This window comes from Elephantulus edwardii, unplaced genomic scaffold (genome assembly GCF_000299155.1).
Source record: "Elephantulus edwardii isolate Elephantulus edwardi_28Jun2011 unplaced genomic scaffold, EleEdw1.0 scaffold00501, whole genome shotgun sequence".
Taxonomy (NCBI): domain Eukaryota; kingdom Metazoa; phylum Chordata; class Mammalia; order Macroscelidea; family Macroscelididae; genus Elephantulus; species Elephantulus edwardii.
The window spans coordinates 111,059-127,441 of NW_006400251.1; the positions used below are offsets into that span (position 1 = coordinate 111,059).

The 16,383-nt window shown below is 46.5% G+C and overlaps 1 protein-coding gene across 1 annotated transcript in view; it reads left to right on the forward strand.

The window, feature by feature from the left end:
* CABLES1 (Cdk5 and Abl enzyme substrate 1) overlaps positions 1 to 16,383 on the forward strand; it is a gene marked incomplete at its 5' end in the record, with an annotated part of 118,407 nt that overhangs the window by 64,349 nt on the left and 37,675 nt on the right. The window contains one exon of the mRNA XM_006903054.1: positions 4,116 to 4,208. Within this exon, the coding sequence (XP_006903116.1) occupies positions 4,116 to 4,208 (93 nt within the window). The remainder of the gene's footprint in view (positions 1 to 4,115; positions 4,209 to 16,383) is intronic.

Below are 16,383 nucleotides of genomic sequence, written 5' to 3' on the forward strand. Positions count from 1 at the left end.
CAGACCTTGAAGAACTGTGGACACTGCCCTGGAAAGTGGACCCAGGAGTAGGTGTGGTGTTTTCCAGTGTGCAAGGGCATCACTCCCTTTTCCCAATGTTGTTGTTAATGTTATGTGCTATCGAATTAACTATGACTCATAGCAACCCTACGCACAAAAGCTCTGAAGCCTTTCTGTCTCTGACACACCCTAATTATGCCCGTTATTGTGTCAGTCCCTCTCATCCACGGTCTTTCTCTCCTGTGGTGTCCTGATGAAAGCCCTCCATTATCTGCTCATTGTTTGTGCCACCACCTAAAACCCTTCACTTCAGTGTTAATTTTCTCCAAATTAAATTGTTGTTGTTGTTTATTGATTGCTGTCAAGTGGAGGTCGACTGATAGCAACTCTATGAACAAAAGATCTAATGCTTTTCCATAGCTATCATTGTTTCTCCAAGTTCATAATTTCCATAGGCATGTGGTTTAGGAAGTGGATGCCACTCCTGCTTCCAAACCTGTTTAACAACTGGGAGCTCCACCAAATAGTGTCCACACTGGGAAATCATTATGGTATTTGATACCCTAATGGTACAAGGTTCAGCATCATAGCAAATTCAGGTTACTTCATACAGCAAATTGACAAAGATTGATGTGCAAAGTGGAAGAATGTTCCTCGAGACAGAACAGCACTAGTCTAATTTAGCAGTGGTTAAGTGTTGTCAAGTCGAATACGACTCAGAGTAAGCTTTGCACCAAAGACCTGAACTCTGTTCTATAATTAACATCATTTCTATGTCACGAAAACAAAGATTCTAAGCACTGGGTCAATTGGCAGCATCAGCATGGATGGTGAGGAGATTGAGATAGTTAACAGTTTTAATTTACTTGGCTCCACAGTTAACACTCTTGGTAACAGCAGCCAGGAAATCAGGAGACGAATTGCATTGGGAAATTCGGCTGTGAGGGACCTCTCAAGAGTACTGAAGAGCAACGATGTCAGGCTGGAGACTAAGGTGCGCCTGATCCGGGCTATAGTCTTCGCAGTCATGTGCTATGCATCAGAGAGTTGGACAGTGAGTAGGGCTGATAGAAAGAGGATTGATGCCTTTGAGCTGTGGTGCTGGAGAAGAGTGTTGAATATACCATGGACTGCTAGGAGAACAAACAGGTTTGTCCTGGAGAGGGTGAAGCCAGAGTGTTCCCTGGAGTCAAGGATTCTGAAGCTCTGTCTGACATATTTTGGGCATGTTGCAAGGAGGGACTGGTCCTTGGAAAGGGACATCATGTTTGGCAGAGTGGAGGGGAAGCGAAGGAAAGGAAGACCTTTGGTGAGATGGATCGATTCTGTGACTGGAGCAGTGGGAATAAGTGCGTTTGAGATGGCTAGGTTGGCACAGGATAGAACAGCATTTAGAGCTCCTGTACATAGGGTCGCTATGGGTCGCAAGCGACTCGATGGCACATAACAACAACAACAACAATACATTTATAAGAGAGTGTGTAGAGTTTCCAGAGGCATCTAGTTTAAGAAGTGGATGCCACTCCTGCTTCCCAACATGAATCAATCTGAATAATAGTAAAAATGTTCAGCCCACTGGAAAAAGGGCTCCTGGTAAGGCCAGCCTTGAGGCATGTGTGATGGTGTAGTTGGTCCAGCCCCACACTGTCCTGTACCTGAGGCTGTGCAGGCCGCTGTTACCCTAGAACTCTGAAGGAGACAGGGTGGTGGCTGCCATCTCTGACCTCGTGCCCATGGGCCTAGCCCTGCTACAATGAGACCACCACACCCTCCCCCCTTCCCTGAGCATCACTCCTCCTCGTGCTGCTCCCTTTCTCTGCCCTGAACCATCTTCCTGACTTGGGGACCTCATCATCACCTGCCAGGGTGCTGTCCAAACCCTCACCCCTTCTGCTGCAAGGGACTCTTAAGTGCCTGGGGCAATGGGGTCAGGAGGAGAGAGGAGACAGCAGTGGAACAGAAGCCAGGAGATCAGGGGTGAGAGAGGACAGGGGACTTGAGGAACTTCATCCCAGCACAGCGGCCTCAGACCAGACAGGGCAGAGCTCAGCATGTCCTGGGCACCCCAAAACAGAGGTGCACTTGGCTTTAGGGCTCCACTTCCTAGTTTTCTGGCCATGAGGAAAGTTCCTAACCTCTGAGCTCAACTGTGTTCAGTCAGGATGGTTTTATTTACCTTACATGGTTTTTAGTTTTGTTGGTTTTTGTTTGTTTTAAGATAAACACAGACTTAAAGTGTCCAGTACAGAGGAGGCACTGAATACCTGTGAGCTCCCTCCTTCCGCCTAGGCCCACTTAGAAAACTTAGCAGAGTTATTTTGGGTCGTTGTTTGTAAGCTGCCGTGTTCATGGTTAGCATTCCTGCCTCACAGTCTGACCTTCAGGGGGAGCCATCAGCAATGGGCTGCTATGTCCAGTGGGGTCTAGGTGAGAGGTGGCACTGAGGGCTTCCTGATGTGGAGCCTCCCGAGAAATGTCAGGAAACATTTCATACATTCCTCAGAAAAATTGAGCAGATCTTGTCCTGAGATTAGAAAAGGCCGTGAATTTGAGTTTCTCAGCCCAGTGGCTTCTCTCTGAGGGACACTTCCTGTGAAGGCCAGCCTGCGGGACTGCAGACACAGGAGGGTGACACTTTCTTCTGGTGCGGGGCTGCAGGTTTCTCTGTCCCTTGCTTCAGGAAGTTCTGAAGTCTCGGCCTCTCCACTGTTTAGAAAGTTCACAGATAGTGGCACAATGGGTGCATGGGGGGCTTCTCGATGGTCATGTCAGAAAAGTTTAACTTAACAGTTCTCCTCACCCATTGCTGTCAAATGAAAACCAACGCATAGCTGACCTTCCAGTGGGTTTCAGAGGCTATAAATTGCACAGGTGGTGATATCTCACCTTTCGGAGAGCAGCTGGTTGGCAGCACAACTCCTTACCCACCAGGCCACCAGAGCTAGCAAAAAACTGAGATAAAAAAACCCAGCTCCTATCTCAAGAAAAGCCTCAAGAGAGACTCTTATTTCAGGCCGTTTTGCACATGTGTGTCTGTGTGTGGTGGTGGTGGTGGTGTTGTTGTTGTTATGTGCCATCGAGTCACTTGCAACTCATAGCAACCCTGTGTACAACAGCCCTAAACCCTGCTCTAGCCTGTGCCAGTCACACTGTCTCTGACACACCCATCCCAATTACCCCAGTCACTGAATCAATCCACTTCATAGAGGGTCTTCCCCTCCTGCACTGTCCCTCCACCCTCCCAAGCATGATGTCCCTCTCCAAGGACCTGTCCCTCCTTACAACATGTCCAGAGTATGTCAAATGAAGCCCCAGAATCCTTGCCTCCAAGGAGCAGCCTGGTTTAACCCTCTCTAGGATAAATCTGTGTGTGTGTGTGTGTGTACACACTTGAAAATTAAACTCTGCCGGCTAACTTTGGGATAACTCACACAAAGATGAACTCGTTAGCTTGTGGTCCAGTGTCTGAGGCCTGCCGTACCAGGAAATTTCTATTCCAAGAGGAAAAGAGAATGTTTTAGATTTAAGTCACTTGTTTCAGCAAACAGTTGTTTCATTTAAATTTATCATGAAGAAGAGGGGAAGCTGGCCAGGCCTGAGATTCCGATTCCCGTTCTTATTAGACCAGGAGCCTGGCCAGCGCGTTCACACTGTGAGCCCAGTGAGTCAGGCCCAAAGATTGCTACTGAAGGAAGGGATTCCAGCTTGTTGTTTTCACACTGAATTTTCCGGTGATCTTTTTTCTTCCTAAATACTTTACATTTACAGTTTTTTGTTCCATTTGCCTTTGTTGAAGCAGGGTGGTTCTCGTCAAGAATAACATGTCTGGAATCTGTGTTGGTGTATTATTGTAACTGGGGATAATAGTTTTCCTTAGTTAACTGCAGAGACCCATATAAAATATCTTCGTGTTATCAAGGAAGTTGTCTGTCATCGGGCTTTTTTTTAACGTTTCCTTGCTCCCCGCCACATTGTCGTCTTATTCCTGCTGACTCCTGCCTGCCTTGGGGTGAGGGGGGCCACTTGTCTGGTCCTTCCTTCCTGCCTTTATGTGGAAATGTCTCTGCTGTCCACCAGCAAACTGACCGTGTTCTTTAAACGGCTCTGTTTTTCAGATGTCGAACTCTCTCAGGTTCGCCCAGACCAAAGAACTTTAAGAAGATTCATTTTATCAAGAACATGCGGCAGCATGATACCAGGAATGGCAGGTACTACCCGAGGATAAGTGGTCCTCCAGCCGAGAGGCAGGGCCGGGAGGGGAGGAGAGCGAGGAAAGGGAGGCTGTTGTCTTTGCCAGACTTCAGCAATATTAAGCTGATAGCTTAATTTTTATTAGTTTGTTTGTTTTTGTTAGTGTTAAAAATACGTACAGCAGAACAGACACGCCAGTGCCACAATTCCTCCACGCACACTTCTGTGACTTGATTACCTCCTTCCAATTGTGCGGCCACTCCCACCTACCTTTGCCAAATTGCCCCCAGCAGAAACTCACCACCCTCTAAGTTTCCTGTTTGAGATCCATGCTTTGTATTTTCAACAAGTAATTTATTTTGTTTAACCCAATCTTCGCCAATGGTACTAGACTTTAGAATCTTTTTTTTTCCCCTTTAAAAGAAAAAGATGACTTATTGACATCTTACTTAAAATATTTACTGAAAGTTTGTTAAAAACTCAAGTGCAGACATGATGAAGGCGACCATTGTTGTTAGATGCTGCTGGGTAAATCATAGCAACAGGAGTGACAGAACAGCCCCGCCCCGTGAAAAGGCCCCATTTTTCATATGAATGACGTTTTCTGAAACTTTCCCCAGCCAGTGCTTACACCCTTCTTCCACCAGAATCACCAAAAGGAATTCATAGAAAGTAACATTTCCAAGCCAAAAGTGGGTGATTTTAATCTGTAGGCCTCAGGCCTGGTTTTAATTGTTTTTGGTCAAACACTCTTCTAAGTGGTTTGTATAGCACTGGTCTCTCCATTTGCTGTACAGAGGTAACTCATGGTTGCTGTGAAGCTGAACACTCTGACACTGATGTGTCAAATGCGCTAATGGTTACCCACGGTGGACAGTGTTTGGTGAAGCTCCCTGACTAAAATAAGCTTGGAAGCAGGAGTGGCATCCACTTCTGAAATAGCTTGCCTCCTGAAACCCTGTGAACCTGGAGAAAGGATGAAAGTTCAGGTCTTTTGTTCATAGAGTCACTATGAGTCGTCTATGACTTGACGGTACTTAACAACAACAACAACATTTCCCAGTGGCAATTTAGGACTTGATGAGACTTACAGACCCACAACAATCTGCATTTTTAATCAGATTCCAATATAACTTTGTATATGTTGATAAGGAAAATAGGAGTTTTGCATACTGCTTTGTTGTTTTGGGTTTTTTTTCTTGCTTTGTTGCTTTTTATTTTTTCACCAGGGCTACAGGATTGGATAAGGAATCTTGGTGGTACAGTCATTAAGCTTTTGACTGTTAACTGAAAGGTCAGCAGTTTAAACCCACCAATCCCTCTGGGACAGAAAGTTTGGCCATGTGGAGCAGTTCTTCCCAGGCCCTGGCCCTCGGGGTTGCTGTGTGTGAGAATTGACTCAATGGCAGTGGATTGGTTGCTCGGGAAAACAACTATCCTGCCAGTCTTGTCCCTGGACTGGGTGTTGGTACTGGTTTTTCTGACCCTCTGTGACAAAAGACTCACAATTTGGCCACCGCATTCTTCCTCTGCACTGATGCTAATCCCTGGGCCTGCTGACATCAGTACCACGTGCTTCTCCAGCCCTTTCCTTATGCCTGGAAAAGGCTATTAAATGAAAAGGATTATGATTGACATTTAAATTACAGGGAGCTCTCATAGCCTAGTGGCAAGAAGCTGCACTTCAATCCCAAAGGTATGTGGTTCGAGGCCACTAGCTGTTCTGCGGGAAGATGTGTTATTAACTATCTCTGAAAACCCACCGGAGGGTTAGCTATGGGTTGGTTCCGACTCAACAGTACAAAACAACAATATGTAAAACAAATAGGTTCTGTCCTGGTTGTTCACATGCTTGGATCAAATAGTAGAGTCCATCTATCTCAGCCTGGCAGTGCCAAGGACAGAATTCCAGGAACTCTAGGTCTCCTGACACTCCCCAAATCCTGCAGCTCTGTGACCCCTTGTGATGCCTCTGATCTGGGTTGTGGCTTCACTGGCACTGGTGAGTCAGCAGCAATGCCAGTGCGGAGAACAGGGCTGCCACAGAGCCTGTTCTGTGTGATCTCCGTCTGGTTCACAGAAGGCCATCTGGTCCTCACTAATATCCTCTAACTCATGCAAAATGACCATGGCCAGGAAGTCTTTCAGTTAGACTCATGAAATGATTAAGCCTCGTAATTACAGCAGTTTGATGGGGCAAAATACACTCCGCCACGTGTATGACATTAACAGTTTTTAAAGGCTTGTTTTCTTGGAAGTTTATACCATTTAAAAAAAATAAACAATTACAATATGCAGTAGCTCCCATTGGTATAGCAGGCTAAGCTGTAGGCTGTTAATCAGAAAGGCAGCAGTTCAAATCCACCATCATCTCTTTAAGAGAAAAATGAGCAAGCAGTCTCTTCCTGCAAAGATTTACACTCTCCGAAACCTGATGGGGGGGTGGTGTCCTGAATCTAATGGACTTGACAGTACCGGTTTGTTTTGGGAGAGGTTTTTGGTTTGGCACTTGTTCCAGAACAGCAAAACTGGGGTCTCCAGATAATTGTTGTGTACTCCACGGCTGGGTCAGTCCATCTGGTTGTGTGTCTTCCTCTCTTTTGCTGACCTTCCATTTTTCCAAGAATGGTGCCAAGTGTGATTTCCAAACAATACAGTACCTGCAGCAATGAGCTCAGGTAGGTTGGAGATTGTGAGGATGGCACAGGATAGGACATGGTTCTGCTTTCTTGTTCACAGGGCCCCTGTGGGCCTTACTCTGCTCGATGGCACTGAACAATAACAAGCATAACCACTAGTGCTGGGTTTCCAAAACTGTAATTCTTTGCAGGAGGAGACTGCCCATCTTTCTTCCACAGAGACTGAACTTGAACCTTAGACGTTGAGTTTGCAGCCTGACTCATTACATGCTTGCTACATCACCAGGGTTGTGTCAGCTCAACTCATTGCCTTCAAGCTGGAGTTGACTCAAAGCTGACCCTCCACTGGCTTTTGAAGGTTGTAAAGTACCCAGTAGGAGTCTTTCTTCTGTGGAACTGCTTGTGGATTTGAACTGCCTGCGAGGCACTGCTTTCAGATTGGCAATACAGCTCCCTGTGGTTTATACTACTATTATACCACTAGTCACCTACATTCATATTTTGAGAATTTAAGTAATATTCTTCTGTTAAATAGTGTTCTAAATTTTCTCTTTGACCTTAAGTCTCACTGTTAAATAGAATGATTGTGTCTTATTTGTTTATCTAGCTTTTTTCTTTCCTTTTGAGGCTCTTGCTGAATCCAAACCTTCTGTATACCATTTTTAGTATTAAACTACTCATTGTTTATTTACATTTGGTTTTGTAACCATAAAATAAAGCTAGAAAGCCTTTAATCCTTACATAAAATCAATGGCAAAGCCAAAATATTGGGCTAAATTGCTTTTATTATACACATACACTAACACGTGTATGCACACACCCCCACATCCATACAGCCAGTCAGTGCTATTAAGGACACCAAGTCAGAGTATTACCTATCATGGATAAGAAGTGAGAGGATGTACTTAAAGGATTTGGATTAATGGGATTATCTGAATACATGGTAAAGCCGCCTTCCCAGGCACACCCTGAACCCAGGAACAATATATAAACACCAGGAAGCATGTGATTGCTTGTCGCTTTGCTGAGAAGTTCTAAGACGGAGCCAAGAGGGACTGTTGGCTTGTGTGAGAACTGGGATTTCAGGCGGTAAAGAGCTGTGAGAACTGCAGGCAACGGCCCTGAGGTGGTGGCTGATTGCCTCAGCCCCCGGTGAACGCTGGTTTTCCTGTGCGAATGGAGGCTGAGAAGTGGAAGGGCCTCCTTCCTCCCTAGGGTTTATTGTCCAGGCTGACAGTTCTCTGGCAGATGAAAGAACTCAGGGGAAACTAGAAAGCAAGACAACCATTTCTGTGGTGGCAGGAGGAAATTGTGGTCAAGATCCTGAGATGGGGAGGATGTGAGAGAGGAGAGAATTGTCCCCACTGCACAGGGCAGTAGGCGTTGAGTTCTAATGGATGGTGGCATGGGATGCGTGGAAGAGTCAGCAGTGCTGTCCTCTCAATCAGCACAGAAGATCCCTCAGAGGAGGATGGTGGTGACTGGGTCTCTGATTCCCACCTCGGGGCAGAGATGGCTGTGCAGGACCAATGAGAGCAGAATCTTCCTGCAGATGGTATTCCACATCGGCCCACGTGTGCTTTCCCACGGCAAAGTCTGGATCTGAAGGCACTCATCAGAGAACCAGGAATTCTGGGCTGAGAACCCAGAAAGGAGTATAGGTGTATAGTTGATATGTCTACCTCTTCTTCAGACACACACACACCCGCCCTCACTCTCCCTCCCTCCCCACTTCCTTCCCCTCTCACTCTCTCCCTCTCCCTCTCTCATTCTCTTTCACTCTTCTGCTCTCCCTCCTCCCTCCACTCCTCCCACTCAGGCTCTCCCTCTCCCTTCACTCCTCTCTCTCTTCCTCCCTCCCCCTTGCTCATTCACTATCTCTCTCTCTCTCCCTCTCCCTCTCCCTTCACTCCTCCCTCGCTCTCCCCTCCTCTGGTTCTCTCTTGCTCTCCTTCCCACTCCCTCCCCATCTCCCTTTCTCTTAGCTTGCTCCCTCCCTCTCTCCATCCCCCTCCCTCCCCTGCTTTCTCTCTTCCCCCTTCACTCCCCCTACTCTCTCTCACTCTCACTCCCCCATCCCCTCTCTCCTTCACTCCCCCACTCCCTCTCTCCCTCCACCTTCACTCCCCCCTCGCTCTCCTTCCCCTTTCAATCCCCCTCTCTTCCTCTCCCTTCCCCTTCATTTCCCCCACTCTCCCTCTCCCTCACTCTCCCTCCTCTCTCTCTTTCTTGCCTCTTGCTCTTGCTTTCTCTCTCTCTCTCTCTCCCTCGCTCTCCCTTCCCCCTTCACTCTCCCTGCTCTCCCTCTCTCTCACTCTCTCCCCTCACTTGTTATCTTGCTCTCCCTCTCCACTCTTCACTCTAGCATCTTGGTCACTTCTCCCCCCCCCCCATGGCTTTGCTGGGTCCTGAGTTTCCTCTGTCCCCTGGTCTCTCAAGTGGTTATATTGGTGCCCACATTGAGGAGGACTTGGGCCCTGGTCTCAGCAGGATTGGAGGGGCCACTTCCGAAATAAGTGGAGAGCATATGTCATAAGACTCAATTTTAGCACAGATTTTAAGCACAGTTTTGAGGAGAGAAGGGAAAAAATATTAAAATTGAGAAATAATAAAATGTAACACTTAGGACAAAACTAAGGTATGAGTAGACATCATGATCAATGATGTCAGGCCTTGAAGTCAGCCTTTGGTATCTAGTTTAGAGTGTGGCCACCTGGCACTGCCATTACCGGAGCCCTAACTGGGCGTTAGGAGAAGGCTGTTCCTCAGAGAGAGGCATCATGCTTGGAAAGCGGAGGGTCAGGGAAGGAGAGGAAGACCTTTAACCAGATGTGTTAACACTGCAGTCGTCACAGTGGGCTTGAGTGCGTCAGAAATTGTGAGGCTGGAACAAGATAGAATTCACATTTGTGGTTCATCGTGTCACAGAGTCGTTTTTGACTCGACAGAACGTAACAACAACAGCTGGCTCGTAGGGAGCTCCGTGGCATGGTCTGTAGAAAGGAGAGGTGCTAACCTCAGACTAGCCAGGCAGGGCTGAGACCCAGGTGAAGGGAGGAACAGGAACTGGGCTCTGACTGGAGCGGGAGCACTTGTGCTTGGAACCCTCCACCCTGCTGCTGATGCTGTCTCCTCAGAGGTAGCGGGCCAGTAGGGAACTGCTATTCTCTGTTCTAATTCTGCCTTAACAAGGAAGAGGACTTACTAGACTGGGTACTTAGGGGGCTTGAGGGAAGTCTTGTGTTTGGAAAAGGAAACCGTATTTCACTAGCCATTAGGAACACAGGATGTCAAGAAGTCTACACTACAACTTTGGTACTTAAAGCTGGGACCAGATTGCCAGAAGAGACAATTAGGAGTGTAGTGAGATGATGAGGGTGCCAGGTGCTGAAGCAGGTCATATGCTTTGTTTCATTCAGGCCTTCAGACAACTTTGTGAAGCAGGGATTATCATCACTGTGGGGAGCCGAATAGTGCTCCCTCGCCTCAGGGATCCATGTCCTATGCCCAAACCAGTGAATATGTTAGATGCTAAGGAGAAATTAAGGTTGTTAAGCTCTGGTGGTGTTAAGGTTGGGAGTTCTGGTGGCCTAGTGGTAAAAAGCTGCACTGAAACACCAAAGGCTCACAGTTCAAATCCACCAGTTGCTGTGCAGGAGAAGGGTGGGCAGTCTGCTCTCGTGCAATTTACTGCCTCTGAAAACCCAGTGGAGGGTCAGCTGTGAGTCAGTTTCGACTCGATAGTATACCACCACAATAAGCAACTATCTTAAGATCAATGGAGAATATATGTGGGCCTCGGGTAACCAAAACCAGGCAGGCACGTTGACTTTCATCAGGTTGATTTAAGAAGCTTTGAAAGCAAGAGGCGGAAGCGTACAGGTGAGGATGATACCAGTGTGAGAAAGATTCAGCCGCCTCTCATGTTTTGATGATGGAAGGTTGCCACGAGCAAAGAATACAGGCCAGTAACGGATTCTCCCTGAAAAGAGCACAGCCATGCCAGTACCTTGATTTTAGCACAGTGAGACCCATTTCAGATTTCTAACCTCCAGGACTGCAAGATTATAAGTTTGTGTTTGAAGCTGCTAACATTGTTAGTAATTTATTACAGCAGCCATAGGAAATGAAAGCTGTCCCCATCCCATTCGCAGAGGAGGAAAGTGGAGCAAACATGTAGCTGAAAAGGAGGAGTGGAGATCCGATCCGGGCTGCTGATTGTGAGGCTCAGGCTCATAACTGAAAGGAGATAAAATTCAAACTTTGTGGTGAGCTCTGGTGGCCTAATGGCAAGAAGCTGCACTGTAATCCCAGAGGTGCTTGGTTTGAATCCTCCAGATGCTCAGCTGGAGAAGGAGGGACAATCTCCTCCTGTACCAGTCAGATCCGATTTGATGGTACACACATAAAAGAATAAAAAAAAATTTTTAAAAACCCAATTCAAACTTTGTAAGACAGTGTGTCACTCATGGCAGTGTTCCTGAGAATTCTTGGTTTTGATTTTTAAAAATCACCAAGTTTGTGGTGTTGTGTACCCCTGAGTCATATGAGCAACTCCTAGCTGACCCTCCAGCAGGATTTCAGAAGCTGTAGCTGCACGGAGGAGCCGCCCTGTCCACCTGCCTCGCAGCTAGTGGGTACAGGCCCCGTGCCTTCAGGGAGGCAGCACAGCTCCTTACTCGAGGCCACCAGGTTTTGTTTGGGGTGACGCAGAAGTTTGGGGAATCATCTGATGGTAATCCCACATCGTAAACACAAGTTGTGACACGTTGAGTTACACTTACAGATAGTTAAATCAGCAAATATTATGCTACGTATATGGTTTGTTGTTGTTATGTGCCATCAAGTTGATTAAAATTCATAGTGACCTATGTGACCAAGTAGAACTGTTTCATAGAATTTGCTAGGCTGTGACCAAAAGGCAGTGAATGCTTCAAAAAGGCTGGTTGGTTTGGTTAATTTGGGATCACGTTAGAGCGTCTTTTTCTTTGGCATCTTAACTTCCATAATGCACTGTGATTTTCATAAATAAAATGACAATGATTTGGGGTCAGGGGGAAAGCAGTGCTTCTCTGGGAGTTTGAATCCAGCACCATCTCCAACAGAGAATGACGAGGAGCCGTCTCTCATGTGGTTTACAGCCTCAGCACCCAGTAAAGGGTCAGCTATGAGTCAGTTCCTACTCAGTCTCAGTGGTTTGATGGTGGATCTTTACAGGAGACCACCAGGTCTTTCACCTTTGAGATGCCAATTTCCTGGTAGCAGCAGACCCTTTATCTCTTCATCACCAGAGCACTCTCCACATGTTTTACCACAGAATAGGTTTTTAAAAAGGCAACAAATACTGAAAGCACAAATCATTAGCTAAAAGCTAATGGGTTGATAGAAGAATGGCTTAAGCAGATTTGTGAAAACAGTGAGAGTGCGAGTGAAATCTGCAGTGAGTGAAGCAGATCATTTAAACAAGAGAGAAATGCCCGTGACAGCCACAGGCCTTTTAAAATGAGTCGGAAGTGGAAGGAAAGCCGCCTTCTTGGCATTGATGCCACAAGATCAGCAGATGTCAGCTCCCGCTCGCCTGCTCGCTTCCAGCTCAGCTTGTCAGCAACTCTGATGGGGCGGCGATTGAAGAGAGGAAGCAGAGCCATGTGCGCATTCCTACAAGCACTCGCATCTTTTGACTAAATGATTTGAGAGCCCTTCTGGAAGAATCTTTCTGTCTTTAGGACAGGGAATGGAAAGAATTGAGAAATGCAAGCCATGCTTAAAATGCGGTTACCAGGGGCCAGGGAGAGTGGGACTGGGAAGGCCTGGTTTAAGGGCTACAGCACTTTCTGGCTGGAGTGATGAGAATGATTTGGAAACACATGGTGTTGCATAACATGGGGAACGTGATTAGTGTCACGTTGATCTGGACACAGAAAAAACGTTTTTTAATGGAAATGCTTTGCTAAGTATGTTTTACCAGCAAAACAAACCCCCGTGGAGAATAAACTTCCCTCCCTTATGCTGTTGTCCCTCCGTTGCATTTCTGAGGCTGTAAATTGCACAGGAGGTGGTAGCTCATCCTTCTTACAGTTGTTGGTGGATTTGAACCTGCAGAGGTGCTCAGCCTTTACATGGGCAGTGCAGCTTCCTAGGGACTTTGTCATCAGCGCCTCCTGGAGAAGAAAAGCTAGTCTAAAGGTAACGCCAGGCCAGTGTTCCCAGACGAGGGAGGCCCAGGTGGTAGCAGGGAGCAGTGAGTTCTGATCACCGTAGACCAGCAGGCCTAGAGCTGCTTGCCAGCGGGATTGGGGAATGGGTGATTGAGCAGATGGTCCATGTGCTTTTAGAAAAGAGTGTGGCAATCGCCAACAGTCAACATGAGTTCACTCAGAAAGTCATGTTAAATTAACTTCATTTTCTTATTGATGGGATAACTAGGTTAGCAAATTAGTGGCCTGCCACAGGCATCGCATTCCTGGATTGCAGTGAGGTGCTGAGCTGTCCCTAGTTTACAGCACATTTTGTGTACGGAATGGCGGGAAGTGCTGGGTGATGGTGACGTGGGGTGGCCCTGGAAGCTGGCTGATGTTTGTGAACCCACCGTTGCCGTTGTCAGGGGAAGTTTAGGTAGGACACTGCACCGTGTTGATTCTCTTGAACGTTGTTAGCTCTGGTGCGGTGAAAGCTGTAAGGATTGTTGCCTGCCACAGGGAAGACCAGATGTGGGACCAGGAGGAGAGGTGACAGGTGTTCCAGGTACGTGCTAGACAGCCTTTGGATGGAGTGTCATGGGGGATGGAGACAGTCACTCACAGTACAGGTTAGAGCCTTGTCATTTCATCCCAGGAACTGCCTGTGAAAACTTAGTGAATGGCTCTGACTTAACAGCACACAACAACAACAGAACACCCATTTGGATGGACTGATTTTCCATGTCCCTTTCATGTCCAAGGCAGGAGGGATGACATGTCAGTGGGCACATGGAACAACTTGTACATTGTTGTTATGTGCCGTCAAGTCACTTGGGACTCATAGCAAACCTATGTACTATGGTTCTGAAACCTGCTCTATCTTGAACCAACCTCATTGTCTCTGACACACCTACCCCTATTACCCCAGTCACTGATTCAGTCCATCTCATCCAGGGTCTTCCTGTCTTGCGCTGTCCCTCTTCCCTCCCAAGCATGATGTCCCTCCACCCTCCCAAGCATGATATCCCTCTTCCAGGACTGATCCCTCCTTGCAACATGCCTAAAGTATGTCAGATGGAACTTCAGAATCCTTGCCTCCAAGAAGCAGTCTAGTTTCACCCTCTCCAGGACAAACCTGTTTGTTCTCCTAGCAGTCCATAGTATATTCAGTATTCTTCTCCAGCACCACAGCTCAAAGGCATCAATTCTTCTTCTCTCATCCTTAGTCATTGTCCAGCTCTCTGATGCATAGCAAGTAATTGTGAAGACCATGGCCTGGATCAGGTACACCTTAGTCTCTAGACTAACGTCTTTGCTCTTTAGTACTCTGGAGAGGTCCCTGACAGCAGATTTTCCCCAATGCAGTTAATCTGTTTATTTACTGGCTACTGGTACTAAGAGTGTTGATTGTGGAGCCAGACAAGCTGAAGCTATTAACAGTCTCAGTCTCTTTACCATCTCTCATGATGCAGTCAGCCCAGTGGTGAGAATCTTTGTTTTCTTAATGTTAAGCTGCAATCTATACTTAAGACTGCAGTCTTTGACCTTCTGCAGAAAATACCTCCTTTTTCTGGAGGGAGTGTGTGCATCCAGCTGGAAGATGCCTTCAAAGCAGTTTCCACATAGCTTGCGTGGTGCCTGTGTGAGTCTGTCTGGCAGGTACCGACTGAGAACCTACTCTGTGCCAGGACTGTTTTCAGTGCTGGGATGTGTCAGCGAGGACAGCAGATAAGCTCTGCTTCAAGGAGCTACAATCCAGCGAGGGAGGCACATGGGCAGATGAGCAGGTGCCTACTATGAGCAATACATGACTGCTACATCGAGAAGTCGAGGCAGCTGAGGGCTTGGGAGTGTGGAGACTTGGGCTGCTGGTGAGCCCAGGTCTTCAGATAGGGACACTTGGAGTTCGAAGAAGGTCAGGGAGGTAGCCTTGAGGCTGTCCCTGCAGGGAAGAACATCCAGGATTGATGGAACAGCAGTTGCAGAGACTCTGAGACTGAGTGTTGTTAGGTTGTTTAAGGAACTGCAAGGAAGTTCCTGAGGAGGGAGAGACAGGAAGAGGAGATGAGACCCTGAAAGTCAAGAAGGGCATGTGAGAATTCTGCCTTTACTGTGAGCCAGACAGTACCATAGAATGTGATGATCTGAAGGGGACAGAATCACTTTACCTAATCAAACACCAACCTCATCCTTCCTATACAAAATTCAGAGTTCTGCTAAGAACAGGCACATCATTCTCTATTTTAACAGCTAATCACGAGGTGACCTTGTTTTGTGTGACATTAAAAAATGATGCAAGGCCTTTAGAACATTTTTCTCAAATGCAGAGTAATGACAGTTATACGCCATAGAAGTGCTCAACTCCTGGGGCCTCTTTGAGGCATGTATCATTCTGAACATGCAGTGGACTTTGTAGTGAGGGAACTGGGATGTTTTCCTTGGGAGGAATTGTCAGAGTTTGGAAATGGGAATGGACAGAGAGGTGAGCTAGAGTGTTTTCTCTTTAAAATATGCACTGAATAATGAATTCTCTCTCTCTCTCTCTCTCTCTCTGTGTGTGTGTGTGTGTGTGCGTGTGTGTGTGTTTGTGAGAGAGAGAGATTTCTGATATGTCTTGTACCTTTTGTCTGCTTTTTTAAATTCTTTTGGGAGGATTTCTCTTTTTATTAGTATAATAACTTAATTAAGAAAATCAGGTGCAAGAATAGAAAATACTCTGTTAACATATTTATGAGCAGAATCTGACAATAAATAAAAAGCAAATAAATTTGATTCAGCTATGTTTTTAAATGTATGTGTTGTTGTTATGTGCCGTTGAGTCACTTGCGACTCATAGCGACCCTGTGTACAACAGCCCTAAACTCTGCTCTGTCCTGTACCATTCGCACTGCCTCCAACACACCCATCCCGATTACCCCAGTCACTGAATCAATCCACCTCATAGAGGGCCTTCCTCTCCTGCTTTTCCCCTCCACCCTCCCAAGCATGATGTCCCTCTCCAAGGACCGGTCCCTCCTTATAACATGTCCAAAGTATGTTAAACGAAGCCTCAGAATCCATGCCTTCGAGGAGCAGCCTGGTTTAACCTTCTCCATGATGAATCTGTTTGTTTTCCTATGTATAATAAAGTAAAATTTGTGGTATACATGTAATATTTTGTTAATATAATTAACTAATAAAGAGAAAAACCAAATGATGTCTATTAGTAGAGAAATATGCTTTCTTAAATAAGGATATAAAAATATAGTAACAGAAGTCAGTTTATGGCCCAAGTGTTTTTACGAAAAATTTGAGGGGCGGTGGATAATATTTAAATGAAGACCTTGCTTGTGATTGCCTCTAATCTAATCTGTCAACCTAATTTCACTTGAAAA